This window comes from Lipophrys pholis (assembly GCF_963383615.2).
Source record: "Lipophrys pholis genome assembly, chromosome: 7".
Taxonomy (NCBI): domain Eukaryota; kingdom Metazoa; phylum Chordata; class Actinopteri; order Blenniiformes; family Blenniidae; genus Lipophrys; species Lipophrys pholis.
Genome location: NC_137638.1, coordinates 9,164,713 through 9,186,340, shown reverse-complemented (window position 1 = coordinate 9,186,340; position 21,628 = coordinate 9,164,713). Strand labels below are relative to the sequence as shown.

General features: G+C 39.9%; 1 protein-coding gene across 2 annotated transcripts; it reads left to right on the top strand.

The window, feature by feature from the left end:
* The first annotated feature begins 3,188 nt into the window (after nucleotides 1-3,188).
* On the top strand, nucleotides 3,189-19,656 carry lrrc74b (leucine rich repeat containing 74B). 2 transcript variants are annotated; one of them, XM_080466811.1, is made up of 10 exons: nucleotides 3,189-3,406; nucleotides 4,969-5,119; nucleotides 5,635-5,777; nucleotides 10,314-10,446; nucleotides 11,846-12,052; nucleotides 13,821-13,930; nucleotides 16,251-16,366; nucleotides 16,705-16,783; nucleotides 19,131-19,226; nucleotides 19,307-19,656. In XM_080466811.1, the coding sequence occupies exons 1-10, from the start codon at nucleotides 3,308-3,310 to the stop codon at nucleotides 19,421-19,423; spliced, it is 1,251 nt and encodes a 416-aa protein (XP_080322937.1). In that variant the 5' UTR covers nucleotides 3,189-3,307; the 3' UTR covers nucleotides 19,424-19,656. The 2 variants fall into 2 exon arrangements, with proteins under 2 accessions (XP_080322937.1, XP_080322938.1); XM_080466812.1 differs by lacking the exon at nucleotides 11,846-12,052 and having other exon boundaries at nucleotides 3,195-3,406.
* The last annotated feature ends 1,972 nt before the right edge of the window (nucleotides 19,657-21,628 follow it).

The window sequence follows — 21,628 nt, the reverse complement described above, 5'->3', positions numbered from 1 at the left end:
ATTTAAGACTGAATTAGCTAAAAAAAAAAAAAACAATGCTACAAAATGTATAGAGGACCAAAGATGCCAAAAGTGGCTCCAGGCACATTCATATATCATTAAAGGCACAAAACAAGCGCTGATAAAAAAAAACTTAAATGTGTTAACAGAAATGTGACCTGAATTGAATCTTTATGATATAATAAAGATTTAATTTTCTCAAGGCTCACATGATTTAAAAATGTTAGGTTTTTTTGACCTTACATTGTTTTAGGAATTAATTTACAGGTAAACAACTTCTGTTGTATTTTATCTCACCAGTATTTATTTGTACAATTCGGATTTATTATGTAAATGAGAGGCAAGTGATCGAAGTGTTTTGGAGGGGGTTAATTTTCCTATCAAATGATCAATGAATGAAGAATTTGGTGGGAAAATGATTGGAAAAGTAAATGGACAACTTGTTTGAGGAATGCAGAAATAATAAATGAGCATTAAAACCGGAACTCAAAATTTAGAGTGCATTTTATGGCATTTCAATCAATTTTTCAGGCAATTACTTCTTGATTTCATGACGATTTTGGCTGTTCCGGTCCTCCACAATAAAGAGATGCAGCCAAGATCATCAATGACAGCTGTCAACATGTTCCAATCATCACCTATTGAGCTTTGGAGATTTTGCGTCTCACTCCTCTGCTTCTTGCATTTACATGTTCTTTTTTGCCAACATCCGGTGCATCAATTCTCTGCACGTCCTCCTGCTGCCCCTTTGGCTCATACCCCACCTCTTCACTGTGACCTGACACCTGCTCAGTGGCATCGGCACGCGCGCGCCTGTGTAAATGCGCACTGGAACGTCCTCCTTAACGCGCGCTCTATTCGATACGGGTGGGAGTAAAACATGCATGATCTCAGGTGTGTGTGTGTGTGCGTGTGTGTATGGCTGTGTGTGTGTGTGTGTGTGATTAATCTGCTTGTCTGTTACCTTGTCAAACTGGTGGGTATTTAAAAAGAAGCATGAAACTGTTGCTCTGAGAGACACACAAGCCTGCAAAATGTAATGTCGCAGATGGTGCCCACATGGCTTTGTTAGTTCTGCTCTCAGCTGTAGTGTTATTCCAAGTTCCAGTGAAGCTGCGCATCCACGGACAAGAAGCTGTGGTCATTTGCTGCTTTCCAATGAGTCAGGGTTGTGATCTGAAAATATTTGTGCCATGCCGTTTCTTCTTCTACTTCTTCTTCTTCTTCTTTTTTGTATTCATTTTTTTTTCTTGAGATCAGCCATCAACCTGTGGCTTTCTTCTTCTCAAGCCTCTCAGACTTGTTTAATCCCTTTGTCTCTGATTGAAATTAAAGATGACTGTCAGCATGATTCAATGTGAGTTTTGTATTTCCCCAAACCCAGGTTTGTTTTTTTTTTCCTTTCTTCTGACTCAACCTGTTCTGGATGAATGTCTCCACTGTATTTTATTTTAAATGATTTAGTTTCCACAGAACGAGAGCTGTCAGAAAATGTCTGTGATGTAAAATGTGTAACAGGAAAAGACCTGACACAACATATATAGCTTCTATATATAGCTTCTATATATATAAATAAATATATATATATATATATTAAAAGAAAAGGCATACATTAAAAAAAACTACCACTTGGATCTTTTCTAAGAATGTATTTTAATTATGTAAATGAGCACTTCTTGATTTAAAAAATAAATAAAAAAAAAGGCCTGTTCTATATGGTGTCCCTCATATCCTTTGGGTGTGAGGGTAAAACAGCAGCATTAAATAAATGCATGGTTATCTTCTGTCTCCTGCTCATATTTAAGCAGCTCTGTCTCATAACCAGCACTGTGTCACTCAGTGAGACTGTGCTGTGAGGTTGTCCGCACTGTAAACAAACATGTTTGTAGAAATTACCCTAAAAAGGTCAGATTTCCACAGAAAGAGTGCAAAGTGGGCATCCAAAGTGTTTAACTGGGGATTTGGGACTATCTTGAGGGATGAAAATTGGGATTGCATGTCAGAGACAAACACAAAACACTGTAGAATCTTGACCAGATCTGTAAAACTTCCCTTTCTTATTTAATTTTTTTTTTTAAATGTGCGTGAGAGTGGCTGTTTCCTCTATCGTTTTGTTTCACTGCAATGTTTATGGAGGGGGTGTACAGGCGTTTTGCTGTTTTCTTTCCTTTTAATTGGGGGTGGGGGCGATATGTGGGGGAAAAAAATTCGGGAACCAATGTGCAAAATGACCCCAGTTATCACGTGCCATGCTAATAAACTTGAGTAAACACATCCGTGTGCTTTTCCAGTTATTCCTGTCGGCAGATGACAACATTTCTGTGACGTCTTAATACTACCTGACACAATTGAATCACGTTTCAAATGATGTGTGACAGTTTCAAATCGGAAACACGCTAATTATTTGAAAAACTACACAATTTAAACCTCCATATGTTCAATTACTGGAAAAAATAAAAACATGTAAAAGGAGAGCACATGTTCAGTATAAATCATTTCATATTAACATTTGTGGGTAAAAATATCAGAAAAAGGAAAAGAAGCAACTTGGTATTAAAACATTTTCTTTTAATTATCGTAAATTATTTTAAATAAAGGTGTTTTATGACTGAAACGTAGAGTAGAGTTTTCTTTACAGTGCGGCCCCTCTCACAGAGCTTTAAAAGGGCACGGTCATTATCCAGTAGTTTATTTTTTTTTAATCTTTCTGTGTTTGCATATCGCTGCCGCTGCTACCAACTCTGATCCAATCAGCCTCCACTGTGATGACCTCTGTTGCGTACGTGACCGAGCCTTTTCCACTCTCATGCATCGACTTGCAAGGACTTTGCATTCACTCACAAATAAAGAGAAACATTTACAGAACATGTCAACAGCACACGCTTGCTTGGTTTATTTCCAGTTTGTGGAGGGGTGACGGTTGACGCAGACGGTGGAGGTTATCTGAGGTTGGCGCGTTTGCTTGAAGGTCACAGTAGTGTTTGTGAATAGTTTTTCCCTTCAATACAAACAAGCCGTTTACTTCCTCCTCCTCCTCTCTGCGCCTTGCTGGTTGTCATGGCTCAAACAGTTGGCAACTTGGCACCATGGCAACCTGTCAATAAAAGCCGTCTAAACTTTAAGCCAGGGCTTTGATTGGCACCTTACGTTAAGCTTGGATGACTTTCTAAATAAGCACACTGGAGCTTGTCCCTCCCTTTGAGCAAGTTAGGTTGCATGAACGCATACCTGCACTTGCACAAGCAGCAGAAAGAAAAGAGGCACTGGAGTCTGCATAAAGGCTGCAAATTGTATTATTCTGTCGGGCATGGTTCATGGGAAGAAGCCGGCCAAGGAGGTGCTGCTGCCGTCTGTGGTGGAAGACGATGAGGCCGACACAGAGCGAGCCGAGCTGCAGCTGGACGAGGTAGGAAGGAAGATGACCTCTGGGCCAAGTCTGCACGCTGTAGCGAAGGGAACTGTGAACGACCAAGTAGATTTAATGAAGTCTATATGAAGGCAGACATAGGAGAGCAGTCTGAGCGCTGCTATGCGCCTCCAGCAGTAGAATAGTTCATCAGAAGTGGCACGTCTGGGCACTTTCCTCCCCGGAGGCGAGGAAATGCAGGCGCGAGAGTACATGCTGAAGACCAGCTGTTTGCTTTTTTATGGATTGCTCTCTTGACCTGTGTACCAGCGTGAGTCTAATGGACAAGCACACTGAGAGTATCAATGTAACATGCCCAAACACACAGCAGGACACAAATTATTCAAACCCTTTTCGACAGTGGTTTCCAAAGTATGTGCCAGAGAGCTTCAGGGTGGGCACAGTAGTAGGAAAAATAAATTTAGGGATATGGGGGATGCCTTTTCCAAACATGAATTATTGAAAATAAATTACATAAACGGAAACAAGACAAAGGTGAAAATCTTCATGATATAACTAAAACGCACATTTTTAGGACACAATAGACCATAATTGAAATAATAACATCAATTGTAGTGAAACAGTAGACAATAAAGTTTTGGGAAAAGTTTAGAAAGTCCTGCATTCAACCAAATATTGCTACTCTTCTGATTGTAATTTACTTTTAATTTAACCATACGTCATATAATTGAAAACTTATATTTATATTTCGTCCATAGCTGCTTTTTCCAAGTTGAGTTTTACTTGGATTTGAGTCTATTTTAACTCCTGCTCAGCTAAGGTGAGGCGAAACACCTGGTCATTCTTTCACGGGGCAACACCTGATCTTAGAAGAGAAATGACACTGGGTCTTCAAGAGTTGTTTTCTTTAAGAAATGGCATTCAAAATTGTCAATCTCTCCATACCTTTACAGTCTCTCTAAAATATTATTTTCATACCCAATCAAGTCATTGAATTGAACTGAATTTATTTATTGAACAATGTTTCTGAAACATGTTTAAATTACAAAATGCATTAAAGTTCATCTTATTCCAACTATGCTATGTTGTCTTTGTTGTGTTTTCTATTAAATCCATAATTTGTCATTTTTAAATCTCCAATTTTTAAATAAATCAAAATGCATTTTTTTTTACACATTTATTACTAAGTTTCTACGTTGTTGTTTTTTTTTTTAGATTTTTTAGCAAAAAGTTCAGCAAAAATGAGAAAGCCATATTTTTTTTAGATGTTTTTATCAAAAATTGCTTTCAACTGAGTACCTACATGTAAAAAATGTAAATGTAAACGCAAATTCTAAATCAGAAAACACTGATGATGTATGGCTTGACTGAACAAGACATGTCAGTCTGCCGTAATGAACTGATTTTGATAAAAAAAAAAAAAAAAAAGCTGTTTCCAAAGTAAACAACGATATGTGACTGATTAGTCAACACTGGCTCACGAGCCTAAAGTGTGGGATTCAGATTTTATTCTCCTGGCAAATAATCCATCTGATTTCCTCTCTGGCTGCCAAAAGCCAGACAGTTTTGACGAGTCACAATGTCTCTCAATTTATATCCAGCGAAGATGGAGCCAGAACGGCGTGGATGTGCATGAGCCAGGAGATCAACCCTCAGATCCTGAAGGAGACATGGCGGACGAAGGAGAGGCAGGGGCTGGAGAGGAGCGCGAGACCTCCGATGAGGACTATGACACCGATTTGGAGCTGAGAGGTTAGTTGGGTGTGACGTTCTTTCTTAATAATATCAGCGATATGTTTGAGATAAATCAAGGTCACATTAAGGGCGCCAGGTGTAGTTTGATGGTGATCAGAGGCTGCAGGGGAGCGGTGATGCTCCCCCTCCGCCTCCCATCACTCCATCTGTTGATCTTTTCCCCCTCGTGCCTCTCTGCTTTCTCACTGTCTAAACGATTTCAATAATCATGATAATAATAATGACAGAGAAACTCCTACATGCTACCGCCCACACATGTGCGGTCCTGCTCTGCATGTTAATGATTTCATCTCAGCCTTTTGTGTCGGGCCTTTTCTTTTCACCACAAGTGAAAACCATCTGGTATGAATGAGCTCTTCTGACAGGGCCAGAATCATACATCGGGGAGATTTCGATATCACACTCCAGAAAGGTCCTCCTCCGGGAGAAAGAGCCCCGTCTCTTCTTTTGTCCAAGGCCTCATTGACGGCGAATAATACTGGCAGGTACTGCCTTGTGTCTTTATGTCGCAGGTGAGGAGGAGCCGTACGATCTGACGGGGCAGACGTGCTATAGAAAGGCGTGTGAAATGCTAAAGGTGGTCCCCGTTTCTCACTTCCTGCAGCATATGCAATGCACTGAGCTGGATTTGATGCACCGTGGCCTTGGGCCTCAGGTATGATCATTTTTTATATATATACCTGTATATATGTACAGTATGTAATCATGGTCCTCCTCCTCCAATAAAATCTCTATAAATCAAGTCTTATCCCTGCAATATTAATAAATCTAAGGCAACGTAAATTAATTAAAAGTCCCCTAACAAAATCTACAGGTTAGATTAACAAAGAAAGGACTTTAGGCGACTTAGGCCTAACTGGTGAGCCGCTTGCTGATGGAGGTCTGAATTCTGTTCCCGGTCTCTGTTGAGGGATCATAAACGTGCAAGATTCCAAAAGTGGGATTAACATTCGAGGAGAACGTTTATGTCTGTTAATCAAGATCTGACTGGTAAGAACTAACTGGTGAGCTATTTGCTGAGGGAGGTTTAAGTTCCTGTTCGCACCGGGCCACAGATCATGGCGCCAATCGGTACAGAGGTCTCTGTAATGAATGGATAGCTCACGCTTATGACATTTTGTGTTGTGCAATCACCTCAACTCACGTATATCATAGGCTGCGATTCAGTTTGAGTTTCGATTGCACAATATGCGCACAGCAAATTTAATGTGGTGGACAACAGTTTTTGTTAGTTTCATGGAAACAAAGTGTGGCAACTCTCTGGACTGTAGAAGCTGAATAGTGTCCTTCGGTCAGATGAGACGAGATTACAGTTTCACGATCCAGCTTGTTACAGGCGTAGAGTTTAACAACCAGGAGCTATGGGGAAATTACTGCACGGTTTGGAATTTCATCATCGACATAACATTGTTAGATGATTCAATAACTGAGAGAAATCTCTGAATACAAGAGACAAGATTAAAAAGAAAAAAAATCACTGTGCTTCTTGAACACAGATATGATTATTATCAAAAATCACCGCAGAGAGTAATAGGAAGCATATTCAAACTAAAGTAGCACATATTGTTGAAGTCTCTGATCAAAATCTCATTCAAATGATAGAATAGTGGTTCTCTAAATTTAAAATCAACCATTTTCAGTTTACCATGTATTATCCAGACTGTCAGTCGTATCCAGACTGTCAGTCGTATATATTGTAATTACAAAGTGCAAGGGAGGCCATGTTTATTTTTGGACATCACTCAGTCCCATTCTGCTTCTCGTCCATGGCTCAGGAGCCGATGAACTGGCTACCACAATAACAGATCGGATACCTCCCTGAGAATACACGAGACGAAGTAGTCATTAAAAGAGCACAAAGTAGCGTTCAAGTCATACCGTTGTTGTACATTGGGTGGCAATGGTGAGTCAGTTTGATAACAGTCTGCTCTTTCCCCGGGTTTCAGATTTTTTTGTTCTTCTATTTCACGCTTGCAGTGATCGAGAACAAACTTTTGACGACGTCAGCTCGAAAAGCACATGTCCCAATACCGATTTTAGTTTTCAGATGTTATTGTTGTTATTTGACATACACACAATATTGTTAAAAATAAAAAGATTTGAGGTTTTTTTTTATCGCTAAATATAAACCAAGATATTCAAATAACCTAAATTAAATAAATAAATAAATAAATAAATAAATAAATAAGTATAGCAGTATAGAGGCAGAAAGAATATTCAGCAAGATGGTGGATATTTTTTAAAAGTTGGTCGAGACCAAATATAGAGCTAAAACAGGAGACCTGGATTTACATATAAGGTAATAGATAATGTTGTTTTGACTGTTGCCCCGTCATGGTGAAATCAGTCACTGTTCGTTTAAAAGCTCTGAGAAGGAAAATGTGACACCAGTGACAGTCGCATTGTGTTTAGAACTTCCAAGAAATATTTGCTTTCTTATGTTCAACATACATCAGAGGCTCTCCTCACCGTCCTGCACTCGTTAGATTAGTTTCTTCCAGAAGGAAGCTACAAATGTTCGAACGTCACCACAGAGACACGTTTGCATGCCACACGTGATTAAAGAGGTCCATGTGAGTCAGAACAAAAGCCAAACAAGTTCAATGGGATTGTACTGTAACGCTATTTTAGATCAGCTCAGACCTTTACTCACCAAATGACTCATTAATTCAAAGTCACATTTTCCTGCAGGGCAACTGCACCGATCATGAGAGAGCACGGTTGCAGCTGCATCAAGAGTTTTTTCAGCCCTTTTCCCCGAGAAAGGAGCGTGTATTTACATATAGTTGACTTTGGGTGAAATTACACAAGCGCAGCCTGTTATATAGATCTTACCAGTACACATTCAAGTGGAGAGTCCTTCAGCTTATTGAGGGGAGGGAAGGCCGTTGGCTTTGATTCCAACTCAGAAGGAGCTTATTATGCAAATCAAAATTTTAATTTACTTCTGGGCACATGTTCTTGTTAAGATGCAACATGACAGCTCACGCTTTTCACTTTGAAATCCATACAAAACATTAGGAGATCTCACTGCGCAGAAGACACAGTGCCAGTATTGTGTTTTCCTGAGCCAGCAATTAATTCAGATTACACACCTACACACGTCAAATCAAACATACGCTGCTGGAGATGACTGGCCAAATAAAGCATTACGTGACACATTAAATCTATACTGAGTTATTTAATCATCCAAATGCCGGGATGGAGGTTATAAAATGGGAGGCATGAGTTACATACGCTGACTCAGAGAAGTAGATTGTAAATATGACTCAAAATTTAAGCTTGTAACTTCATATCACAGGCACTGCGGTGACCTTTGACCTCCTACACTGCAGGACGGAACAAAAAATAGCTTTGAACAATTAGCAGTCGCTAATGCTAACCATTAATTTACAGCAATGGTTGCTAAAGTGTTGGAAATCCTCCACAGAGTGGCACTAGAGAGCATCAGATGGGTTACTGTATAATGCTGGGGTGGTGGGGAAGCTTTTTCTGAGCATGATTTTTGCTTTCTTGAAATGGGTGGAGGTAAAACTATGAGTTTATAATTTTTCACTTTTTAAAACACACATTTAGAAGAGGATTTTTTTGAGAGCGTTGTAGAAACAAATTAAAATGATACGGCCAAATAAAAAAGCATAACCGTTATGGTAGTTTCAAACTATATGTAAGATCTAATAAAGAGTTCATTGCATGTGGATCCAAACAACTGTTAATGGGAATATCGATAATGTAATGGTGAAAATGTCTACTTGGCATGAAGCAAAGCATGTGTAGGTCAATAGTTGAGGCTGCCAGACTCAGAGAAACTGTTTTAGTCATTATTTACATTTGTGAAAGTTTGATAACTATCCTAATAAACTGGTAAAATTGTTTGGAATCAAACCAACATGGTGCCTTTGACAACAGATGTCATTATATAATGTGTTTGGCTGTACACGTTTTTGCATCTCACATGAGTATTTGTCCACCTTTGCCTTTTCCTTTACAAGTGCTGCTAACTATATTGGGCAACGGAGATAAATATTCTTGTGACTTACACGAATTTGAACAAATTCAGTAGGGTGAATATAGCATAGTAAAAATATCCACGGGTTGATCCAGCTTCAGGGCCTGTTTTGTGTATGTATGTTGGTTTACCTGTTTCAACCTGTCCAGGAATAAACTTTTGCCCATCGTCAGCATTGTTTGGCTCCAGCGACATGCGTTTCTCACACTGTTTACGCGACAACGTTCACAAGGTAAAAGGCAAAAAATTTATATTATTTTTCAGGCGTCAGTTTTTCTGACAACAATGCGAGGAGCCACTTAAAATGTGACTTTTTGAAAACAACTCCCGAACTGCACTTTCTTTTTTTACAATGTACAACATAATCAATTGTTTATTTTTAGCTGTACATTGAAAAAAATCTGAAAACACACACACGAGAGAACTGGATATGAGATCTGACGAACCCCATGCAGCAATCAATTATTAGATCCCTTTTTAAATTTAAATCAACGCACAATGCCTCTGTGGCTCTACATCTCTGACTGAGATGATTAGCGATGTAAGATACATACACAGGGTAGAGCGTTTTCCCAGCACAGTTTGACATTCTTACAGCCTTCCACTGGTTCACCGTGCTGCAAAAATGAAAGTTGAAAATAACAAACATGTCCTTTTACGAGTGCTTTTCTTGAGGCGTCTGCTTCAAAAACATCATTCAGACAGATTAAACTGAGTTTTTGAACAAGTGTTCACCTGCCAGTCACAGAGAGTGGAAGTAAAATAGGTCATGTGACCGGTGGCAGGGACCCGGGAACCTCCACATGCATTACTCTCATCTAACTGGGCTGTTTCTGTGCTCCGCTTCCCTGCTCTTTTTAAAGATCAAGTTAACATAAGGCTTCATGCACTCAACTTTCTCCTTAGCCATGCTAGAAACTATAATTTTCATGTACCGCCAGCTTCATTGGTGACCCACGCCTCCACACGGCTCCCGTCAGCTTCATTTGTATAACGCAGGTTTAATATTCACCTCCCTCCCTCCCGCTCTCCCTGTCTGTCTTTCTCTCTGCCCACCTGCATCAGTGCATCTACTCTTTTAACTGGAATAAAATAAGAAAACACTGCCGCGATAAAAACAGAGGAATTTCACTCTGAGGGTGGTGTTGCTGATGGCGGGGGGGGTTGATTGTGTGTTTGAAGGGTACCAAAGCACTGGCAGTTCCCCTGGTAACCAACACCTCGATCCTGCGGCTGAACCTGAGAGATAATTGGATGGAAGGAATGGGCGGAGCTGCCATAGCCAAGATGTTAAAGGAAAATTGTTACATTACAGGTGTGTGTTTTGTTGTTCTTTTGTTCTTTTTATTTTTTAATTTTTTTTTACTCCAGCACACTTTCTCCTTTGTTTTCCTCCTTCCTCCAACAAATGCATCAACTCCCGGCCCAACTCCCACTCATGTGGCTTTCTCGCCCCAATTATATTAACAGCACATGGTTTAACATCTGGGGTACCTGTTTTTATGACTGCTGAGTGTCATATTGCAGAAGTCACGGATGCAGTTCAGTCGTGTGGAGCAGCATCTGTGTGGAGTGACTCCAGTGAGTCACGTATGTTCCTCGTTGCCAGAATCATTTTCATCATCCTTTGTCACGCTTTGTTTCATACAAGTGGGCAAATGTTAACTCATACAACATATATTTCTTTGATTTCAGATTCATTAACTCATAAGAAAAGTTTAAGAGGCAGGACCACTAGAATTCATGTAACAACAGAAAGTGGGAAAGTTTTCTCTTTTTTTTTAAGTGGTCAAGACCAGTGAGTATATAGTTTGTGGTACAGGGAGCAAAGACTTTCCTGGTTTTAAACTGGACCTCAAGGCTTTCATTACAGATTCTGCAGTGTGGTCTGTAAAAATGTAATACTTTAAGACTGCATTAATGGCCAATAATGTAATACCTGCCACTAATGGAACAATGTTGACCAATATTGTAATATGCTATTTGATATTATTGATGGCTTGTAATTTGACACCAGCCTCATTGTAAATTGTACCCCTGCTACACCATGGATGAGAACATTTCATATCATCAACATTAACTACAGGTTGAAACCCAAGAATCACTCCATCCTGTTCACCATCAAAATGGTTTCGAATGAAGTCAAAAGTGCTTGCTTTGTATCCACACCAAACATTTCTCTTCTGACACTGACCTCATGATGCTGGATTCAAACTCTGTGAATTTAATTAAAATTCATCATTGATGTATCAGGCAGTCCTCCCAGACATTTCACTGAGAGCTCCAAATGTCAACCCGTTGCTGTTACCAGATAAAAGCCAGAAGTCGGTATAAATAATCTTCAGGAGGCGATGAGTGTTTGTATTATTGCTGTTTCAGCAAAAGCTGTTGAGCCATTTCAGTGTGGACCAAAGTGGTGGACCCAGTAGTGCACAGACTAAAAAAACAACGAAAAACAGGCCATGATGAGCTGCTCACATTCAACATGACACAGGTGATGGTATGTGACCATTGTGAATAAAACATTTTCTGAGAAAGTGAAGAAAGGAAATGACAAGTGACCTGCTTTCATAACACTTTAAAGAATAATGCTCAAATACAACTTCACTTGTCTTCTGAACTTTTTCCCACCACGTTTTTACACTTTCCACAAGTCTCTGTTGACTTTCACAGTGTTTTTTTTTTATTTTTTTAAATGTGTTTTTCACTAAAAGAAGTGGACCTGTCTGATAACAACCTTGGTGATCATGGAGCCAGAGCCATGGCCGGTATGCTGAAAGAGAACAACACCCTGGCGAGTCTCAGCCTGTCGGGAAACCGCTTCACTGACTGGTGTTCTGAAGACCTCGGCGCCTCGCTGGTCTCTAACTCACGGCTGCAGCACCTCGACCTCAGCTACAATGCTCTGGGAGAGCTCACAGGTGGCGAAGCTGTTTAGCTTAGCAAGAAGACCCCTTGTGATTTTCTTCTGTCACTTTTAACATTTCTAGGATCTGGTAATTCTATGTGCATTGCAAAGAAATGTGGAATAGATTTGTGTTGCCGTACCATACAGAAACTGAAAACATAGCATGCCAATCCTTTAAACCACTGCGATGCCACACCTGGATTATATAGCACTTTTTTCGAGGTGACTCAAAGAGCATACAGAGACCATTACTCCAGTCACACTGGTGGTCTGTTGTACCCACAGCTGCCCTGGGGCATGCTGACCGAGGCCTGGCTGCCATTTCGCGCCTACAGCCCCTCCAACCACCACCAACATTCATGCACCGTTCATACAAGCCAGTGTGGGTAAAGTGCCTTGCCGAAGGACACAACGACAATTCGGGTAGAGCAGGATTCAAACCGCCAACCCTTTGGTTATTAGACGACCCCACCTCTACCACTGAGCCACGGTCGTCCTCCCTCCCTGACTTCCACTACCTATCCACCCCCGATAAACTGCTTTCTCATTACTTCTTCTCAGCTTCTTTGAAACTTTCAACTACAATTCATCCAATCAATTTGGGACGAGCGAGAAACATCCCACGTGGATAGTTTCACTACATGCCAAAGAGTTTACCTGAAAGTATCTGACATTCCAAGTTACTACCTTATCTTAAGGATGTGCATAACCTTTCGTCTGAAGATATTCAGGGTGATGACATTTAAAGAAATGGTTCTTGTAACAAAGAGTTGAAATGTTTTCTTGCATGAGGCAGACTTGTGCCATTTAAGACTGTCAGCATTATGAAAAGACAAAGTTCCATTCCAGCAATAGCAATAGTGAATCCAGGACCATCTTTCTCCCTTATTAAATTATGATTGATTATAAATAAAACCCTGACCAATTAATATGAAGGGCCCATATTTACCAAAATTGCTTTCTGTGCAAGCTCTGATATGTCTCAGTGTTAAACTTTTAGAAGAGCCATGCTCATAAAGTGTTTGCCATTATGGCTGAGCATCGTCTCTGAGCAGTCGTATGGCAGCAGGCTGCAGCAGACTGTGGCATTCAAAGGTCAAGATCATTTCGCCTTCATTAAGACCTCTTTCAATTACCATGATCATGAGCTATGCGACAGACACTCGGTGGAAGAATGGCATTGCAGGACACCAGACATCTGATATGTGTAATTGAGAGTAAATCTGTCAGCCGGAAGAGGGAGGCCGACGCATCCTATTGCCACAATTCATCTCCACATATTCAAATCTGCATTCTCTATAGCTGAAAATATCAAAGGACATTCTCTTGTGTTTCAAGAGCGCTCCTCTGTGTAGTAGCTGCCCGCGAGAGGCTACGCCAATCAAACACTCTGACATCCATGCCATGGAGTTTCTGCTTTTTCAGCCAAGTACATTGTCTCAAGTGGGTTTTTCTCCTGTGATTATGAAGCTCTGAGTGCCCCGCACTTTGCTATGCTTGAAATAAACTTGGAGACACGATGAAGGGCATATTTATTTATTTTTTTGGTCTGTATCTGTTTCTCAACAGCTCTCACACAGCCGCGATTTTTACATGATGCAGTGAAACATGCAATCACGACAACACTGCAGAATCTGCCAGAGATTGATTTATTTTTTATTCTTTCTCCAATATCTTCAGCCAAGTGGTAGCAACAACTTTAATGATTTTCCAATTAACCAACCGAAGTGTTCAGTTTGCTGTTGACATTTCTGTTTTTTTGGGTTTTTTTCTGTCCTCAGGGCAAATCCTGGGAGACTCTCTGTCAGAGAACACGGGGCTGACATCACTAAGCCTGGCATGGAATTGCATTCGAGGCAGAGGAGCGGTGATGTTGGCCAATGGCCTTGGGGTAATCCACCTAGAAATTAATGTTTGCGCACTGCATTCATTTTTGAGCTCAGACAACACAAAAGAAGATCTCGAGTGCGCAGGGAAAGGTTAGACACGGACACTTTTATTAGCTCTTGATTTTAGTCAAATAAAGACTCGTGCAGAGCTGCAAAATTGCTCATGTTATATTAAATCAATTAATGTGGAAGTCAGGTTTGTCTTGACCCGGCGTGTTCTCATTAAGAGGTTCATAAATAACGAAGTCTCATGAACTCTTCACCTTCACTGTGGAGATGTTTACCTCCAGTCTGGCACAAAAACAAATGTTTAAAACAATTTGTGTTAGAATAAGAACTAGTTGGAAAGCTACAGGGAGCTGACGTTGGTGTCCCCAATATACACTGTTCAGACTTTGTTTACTGTGAATCCTCATTTTCTCAAATCGCTACAGCTGGAGTGAAGAGTGGAAAGTTAGTCTGACACTCAGAGGAAGAATACTCACACTAATGGAGAATACAACCACTTATACAAGCTTTAACGAGTGTTTGCCAAACAGTACACATATAAATGTTTATATGTTAAATTAATTTCATAGACTTACTGCTCACATATTTCTCAATACTGTGCCGCCAACTTTTACTTTGTTTTTAACTTGAGCGTGTCACACGATGACAGATTTTTTTATTTTGCACAACTTCCCTTGGAGTAACAAAGTCTTTTGTACAACTCCCAGTATACGGTACTCCCAGAGTAAATATGCTCTCATACAGATACAGAATGAAATGACAGAAACAACCTAACCCTGCTCAAAAATACAATCGCAGGATTTTTTTCACCACCCAAAAAGGAATGAAAATGTCGCTCTGCCAGCTCGGCTTTGGATAGCACAGCAGATACTGCATATTTCAGCTGCAGGTGCTCAAACTACCAACTCTCGCCACCGGGGACTTTTTATTTTCGATTTTCCTCAACCTGATACTGATCCTGACAGTTCATACTGCCATCATTGGAAGAATTGTTTCCTATATTTTGTTGTTGTTGCTTTTTAAACCCTCGCTGCTGCCTACATATTCTCCACACAACTTTTCAGTTTTTTATTTGTTAACATATATTATCATTTATCCTTCCACAATTTTCTGTTATGTTATGTTGACCTATCACATAAAATCCTAATAAAATACATTTACATTTGTGCTTGTAATCTGACAAAAGGCATATGTATGAATACTTTTGCAAGTGTATAAGAGCAACCTGCTTCTGTTTTTCATGCTCGTTTACTGCAGATGTTTTTTATTGGGTTTTTTTCAGGTTCTTCCTGATATTATTATTGCATACATCAATTTCTTTCATGAACTGCTAACATCCAGAGCTGATGAGAGCCGGGGGTCTTGCTCAGTGCATGTTTTTTGGGTTGTGGGAGGAAACCGGAGTGCCGGGAGGAAACCCATGCACACACACACTAACCACCACTCCACAGTGTTTTACATGTTAATCCACATTGTAGAACCACCACGGGCTGTGAGGTTGTGATTGGAGTTGGGTGAGATGTTTGAGGAGCAATAGCAGTCAGCTCCTTTTGGGATCTTAAAAGTTGTATATGAAGTAAATAAAAGAATGTTTCAACTTCGCCTCAATGAATTTGTTAACTCATTTGAAGATTAATCCTTAATTATGATTAATCAGATTAAAAATGTTCACGCAATTAACCCATCTGCAGCGCCAAATGACACAGAATCCCTGAAATGTCTCTGGCAATGCATTTCGGGCACTTTGTCCGAGTAGACTTACCGTTGGCGCATGCGCAAATGGGCAGTTGATCCGTGTCAGTCAGGACAAGCTCGACAGTGAATAAAAACACCTACGATGGAAGAGTCACCCATCATTATGCACACTCTGCAGGAAGGGGTCTTCTTTTCACCAAAGCACCTCTAGTTTAAAATACCACATTAATGTGAAGCGTATGGTAATCGGGCATTCTGCTGACATTTCTCAGTTGCGGGCAACATTGTAAATAAGAAGCGGTCATCTCTCCTCCTGGACAATGTCAGCAAGTTAGTTTGTCTTATGAACTGCTGAAAAAAGGAGTAACAGGGCAACAATAATGTGGATGAATGTTTGTTTTGAAAAAGAGAGGAGTGTTTAAGGTGTTTATTAATTCAGATGTTGCCTTGATCAGTGTGCTCCACACACAGGTGTGACTGAATCAGGTCCACAGAGTCTTATTACTTATTAATTGATTATTGTCTTTCTCTCTCTTAATTCAGGTCTTTTGTTGCTTGGGTTTTCTCACATTTTTCCTGCATTTAAATTCTCCCCACATCTTCTTGTCTGTGTTTCAGGGGAATGTTTTCCTCAGGAAGTTGGACCTGTCTTTTAATGGCTTGGCGAGAGACGGAGCGTCGGCCTTGGGGCAGGCTCTTAGAGACAACAACGTGTTGGAGGAGTTGAACGTGAGGTATGAGCCTTTGTTTTCTTATCAGCCTATCAGATTGTGAGCTAAAGACTTTCACCCTTTGTTTGAATTATTGTTCATAAATCTGAGAGTTACCAGTAACAAATGATGACCTTATTGTTGAATTACATGGTTCAGGGCACTCCTGAACTCCTCTGACTCCTGTAAAGTCCCACTTTAATCTTTCAATCTTAAATATTTTGAGTGTCATTTTGTGATTTCATTTTCGTCTGCCTCTATGTTAACTCTAGTAAGACAAAAATAAAATTGCACTTTGTGATTGCCACCCTCACACTTCAACACACACTTTTTTTGTTTGCTGTGTTTGTTTCTCGCCACAGTAACAACCGAATACCCCCTGAAGGAGCCATCCGCATCGCTATGGGCCTCAAAGCAAACAAGACAATCAAATCTCTGAATGTAAGCTGTTGAAAAGGGATTGGTTCTAGCTCCATGAGCGATGGGGGGCATCAGTGGATAAAATGGGATAAATAAATGGATCACTGTACTTTGTTTTAATATCAGCTGAATATTCGGGGGTTTGTCCCAGCTGAGTGAAATATAGTTATGGAGGAGACGCTATAGAGAGTTTAAACCTGAGCATCTGGTATTGATAATGTGTGCATTGTTGTGTGAAAAAAAAAAGTTTTTTTGCAAATGTAGCAAATACTTATCAGTTTGAAAGCAAACTGAAGAAGTTACTGTTTGTCACTCCTGGTCCTGAGGATCCAGTGGTACATCGTAAATGGATATTGATTATTTGGTGCATTTCAATCTCAATTCACTTTCAACAATTAGTTCAAGAACCTTGTATGGCAGACTTCTCTATTCCTGTGTAAATATGTGTGAATGTGACTAATCACGCACACTTACACAGGTGGAGTGACGTCTGCCATACAAGGTTCTTGAGCACCGTTTGGCGCAATTAGAGTCCAGTTTTTTGCCCGAGGGATTTTCAGCTCCTCCAATCGAGTCACGGGTGCCCAAAGCATCACATCTCATTCAAATAAATAGGCAATCCCCAAGCCCCACAGAGGTCTGACAGCAACTGAATCATTTAAATTCTCAATGGCCTGCGTGATTTACCGATGTAGTGTGCATATGCTGTTTATATAGAGCCAGAGAGTTTTTGAAAGTTTCGCCTTGGGAGTCAGTTAAAGAAAAACTTGCCTTTTCAGGAACTATGAGCATGGGTGTCATGTATACGGACACCCAATACACAACAAACGTTTTCACTTGAAAACATGACTAAAGCGACATGACCTCTTTACTGTCCCCATTAACACTTACTAAGTTGATTATGAGTTGGATTTACCTGTTGGCAGTGAAAATCAGCATCATGCCAACAAACCAACATGAGCTGATGAACACAGTCACATGACCTGATTGGACTCTGTATGCTAGTTACCATTACCAGCACCACTGCAGCAATAAAGTAGCACAATGGATATATTTGAAGATTATGGTTGATTTTATAGGAATGATAAGCATTGAATTGTGCCCTGAACGTGCTCCAGGAAGAACAGAATCATTTAGAAATTGGAGGGAAATTTGCTGTCTTCCAGAATAAGATAAGGTGACTACTCTTTTGCCGGCACGTGAAACATACAGTTACTGTGAAGGAATTACTGTTTAACTTCGCTTACAACCAAGAAACCATCAGAACAATCCTGCCTTTCTCCAGTGGTTAACAATCTGTCTACCAGTAGTTGTACAGAGCTCGTAAATTGCCATGTGGCATTTTATTGCTTTAATCGTCAGAGAAATATAAGCAAGTTTCCACTTTATGGAAGCTGTTTCACGCTGCCTCTGAGGAATCTACCGGGCCAGCCAGGACCCCTGCGTGGACAGCAAATTGTCAGTTTTTTCAACAAATTACATATTGGCAAGTTAATGGGTGCATTTTGAAATAAAATCAGGAGTTTTAATAGAGGATGCACAGATGTGAAAGTGGCATCAATATTGTCACAATGCCAGAAGGGCTTTGGAAATGTATTTTCCACAAAGTTGAACTATTCTGATGAAACCACTGGGAATCAAGTGTTGAAAGTTAATAGAGCCATTGTCAATTTATTCTGACAGAAGGTGGTAAATAATCAAGTAATTAATGTACTTATATAGTTATACTTTACTCTAAATGCATATCTCCACTTTCAACTTGTTTAATGACTCCAAACTTATTTTAGCCTATATAGATGACACATTTTAATCTCAAAAAGGATATTTCTTTAACCACGTTCAGACTTTAAAGAGTAAATATGCATCTTTATGAACTATTTATATGAGAATAAAAAGATGTAACTTGCAAAAATGACAAATAATTAAACTTTTTGCAACATAAAAGCTTAATTTCTTATAACGTCAAAGAAAATGCATCAAATGCACTGACTGGGAAAACATCAAACTTTAGCAAAGGCCTGGGAGCAAATCATAACACCATTGCTTATCAGAATGTTTAGCATGACTATCTCATGACAATTAATTTTATTCTCGTGCTCTCACAATTATCGATTGGGGGAAATGACATGCTCGATCGTGACATGATCGTACACCAGCACCGATTGAACAACTGATTGTATTACATGTTACCCTTACACCTTCACCTCATTGTAACTTGTCATTACATTTATATTGTAAAATGTTTGATTTCATTTGTTTTTGATCGTTCAATGAAACGTTCACTTTCTTACTTTTAGTAAAGTAGAGGGTTTGACTCAAGATTTGTACTTGTACGTTTACTTAAGTATACTTCTGATTCTCTGAGTAGATCGGTAGGAACCCCATCCAGAGTGTCGGCTGCTATGGGGTCCTCCAGTCCGTGCGGGACAACCCAAACTCAACCATGGAAATATTGGACTTTTCAGTAAGTTTCACATTCCACCTCAGCAAGCCATTTTGAAATAAATTCAGTCACTCTCCTCTGCTGTGTCTTTCCATTTCCAGGACATCATAGTGAACCAGGATTTTGAAGACTTGTATTCATCGATGAAAGAGACATTCCCTGTGCTCCAAGTAAATCATGGGGGCAAAGATGGTTCATACAGAATAGTAAAAACTTGAGAAGTGTTTGTGTAATTGCTGTTCTTTCATGCCGGTGAAGGAAGATGGAGGAAATGTTGTCAAAGGCTTGTTGAAGTTTTCATGATGCCTGCAAAAATGTCATTAAAAAAAAAGAAGAGTGGCAAGAACATATCTTACTGAGTAAAATGTACTTAAAATGAATAAAACTTGTAAAATACCCAATCAATCCCAAATAAAGGTAATTCAGCGATTACTCATTTTGGAGAAGAGGCAGCCGTGAGTGGAATATAGTTTTTTGATAAAGTCATTGAAATCGAGCATACAATACAGGTATTGAGTCGGATCCTTTTTAGATATGATCTGATTTGATGTTATATAATGTCAGTGGGTAGAATGATGGAGAGGATCAGGGAGCACAATATTCTGCATGGAAAGAAATGAAAGTGGGCTGCACAAAAGGGATTTAAGTACTGCATGACTATGATAATAAAAAAACACAGCTTTGAAAGAATCCACTGTTAGATAAGAGACCTGTTTACAGCAGCAGAACAACTCAACCTGTGTTCGATACAGTCAGCTATCATTGGGATGCATATTTCCTTTCCACACACACACCAAAGCCAAAGGTGATCCCCTGACCGGTCAATTGATTTCAGTTCAACCTACATACAGTAGATCAACCAAAATATTATGTACCATACAATATACCATTGTAAATTGGATCATCATAGATCACCAATCAGCATCTCAAAGTAATTGCTCAGGTACTCAGGTATGAAGTTGCATCCCCATGATTGGAGCTGAACATCACTTGCTTCCTTCCCATAATGCATCCTGGAGGTGATGGTGGTGGTGTGTGTTTCTCCAGGTTAGTGACACTCAGATATTTATGCTGTTAAAGAAGGCATGACACATCAAACCACCTACTTGGTTTGGTGCCGTCCTTGCTTATCAGTTATCCTTGACGACTTCTGACTCTTTTGCAATTCCTTCTTTGGGCTAGTGTGACACTGAACATTCCAGACTAGGAACACTCCGAAAGAGCTGCAGTTTTAGAGATAATTTCATAATTTCCCCATTATCAAACTGTTAAGATCCCCCAAATTCGTTTGTACCAATGAGACTGAACACAATTAGACAAGCCAAGAGTTGCAAAGCAAAAAAACAATTTTTTATTGAGATAGGTCAACAATCAGTGTGGCCAACTCAAAAACCAAAGAGCCTATAGTCCAGTTTACAGTTCCAGTGAAAACGCAATGTTTTTGCTTCGGGAAAGTTTGAAAATTATGTCCATTTACTTTTTAATGGTATAAAAACACTGAAAATGATGTAGTTCAAATGTTGAGTCACGAGTGGATGCTGTTTGTTTATGTGATGAAATCACAGACACATGCGTACAGAGAACAGTACGACATGAACATAAAAAATGACGATTACACGGACATTCGTAGGGCAGGACAAAGTTAGATTGTTATTACGAGTGACTGTCAACTATAGAACGACCAAGTCCCAGGAGAATATGGACTCGGAGTCATGAGTAGTGACTAAATCTACTTAAATAGGTTCTTTCAACTCAAAAGAAATCACATAAAGTTCATTGATATTGACCTAAGCATTCACAGAGAGGCGCTCTGGACTGCTGGGGCCTGGCCCAGTTACGTGCAGGCAGGTAAACATTAACAGTGACACTCTGGAAGCCGAGATTGTTGTTGTTGTCCATCTACTCGAACATGTGCAGAAGAACTATGTACTACAGCCGTGGTCCACATGCACCGTAGCAGAATTTTTTTTCCCCAAACTTTCCTTTTCACTCTGTACACGAAGTTGGCGTCGGAACGTTTTCAAAAAGTTGCATTTTCAGTAGCTCTGAGCACCATCGTTGTGTAAAGATAAAGAGAATGCAACCGAAGTTCTGTATTTTCACTTGAAATTATTTTGTGAATGGAGCCAAAGAGAACCTGGCTAAATAAACCCCCTCCTCCAAAACTAACTGAATACTGGTAGAGCCAGTCAAAAAGAACAAAAGAAAAGGAGCCACCACTGTCCAGCCTACATGTGACCAGCGGAACAGGGTTCTCCCATTTACTCCAACAAAAACCAACTAAAGCCCAAACAAGGCAAACAAACCCACAAAAAAAATTTAACGACTGACTGGACCCACTAGAAACACAAAGGAGAAGAAAACCAAAAGAAGCTACATGAGGTCCCGCTTAAACACTACCAAGACCTCTGCTCTTGCTGCTG

What these genes read in the sequence shown, in the direction of transcription:
- lrrc74b (XM_080466811.1), top strand. Translation starts at nt 3,308, where the DNA reads ATGGTTCATGGGAAGAAGCCGGCCAAGGAGGTGCTGCTGCCGTCTGTG. An exon ending in TGCTCTGGGAGAGCTCACAG is followed by an intron (nt 12,053 to 13,820) that starts GTGGCGAAGCTG and finishes TTCTGTCCTCAG; the next exon opens with GGCAAATCCTGGGAGACTCT. An exon ending in TGGAAATATTGGACTTTTCA is followed by an intron (nt 19,227 to 19,306) that starts GTAAGTTTCACA and finishes TTCCATTTCCAG; the next exon opens with GACATCATAGTGAACCAGGA.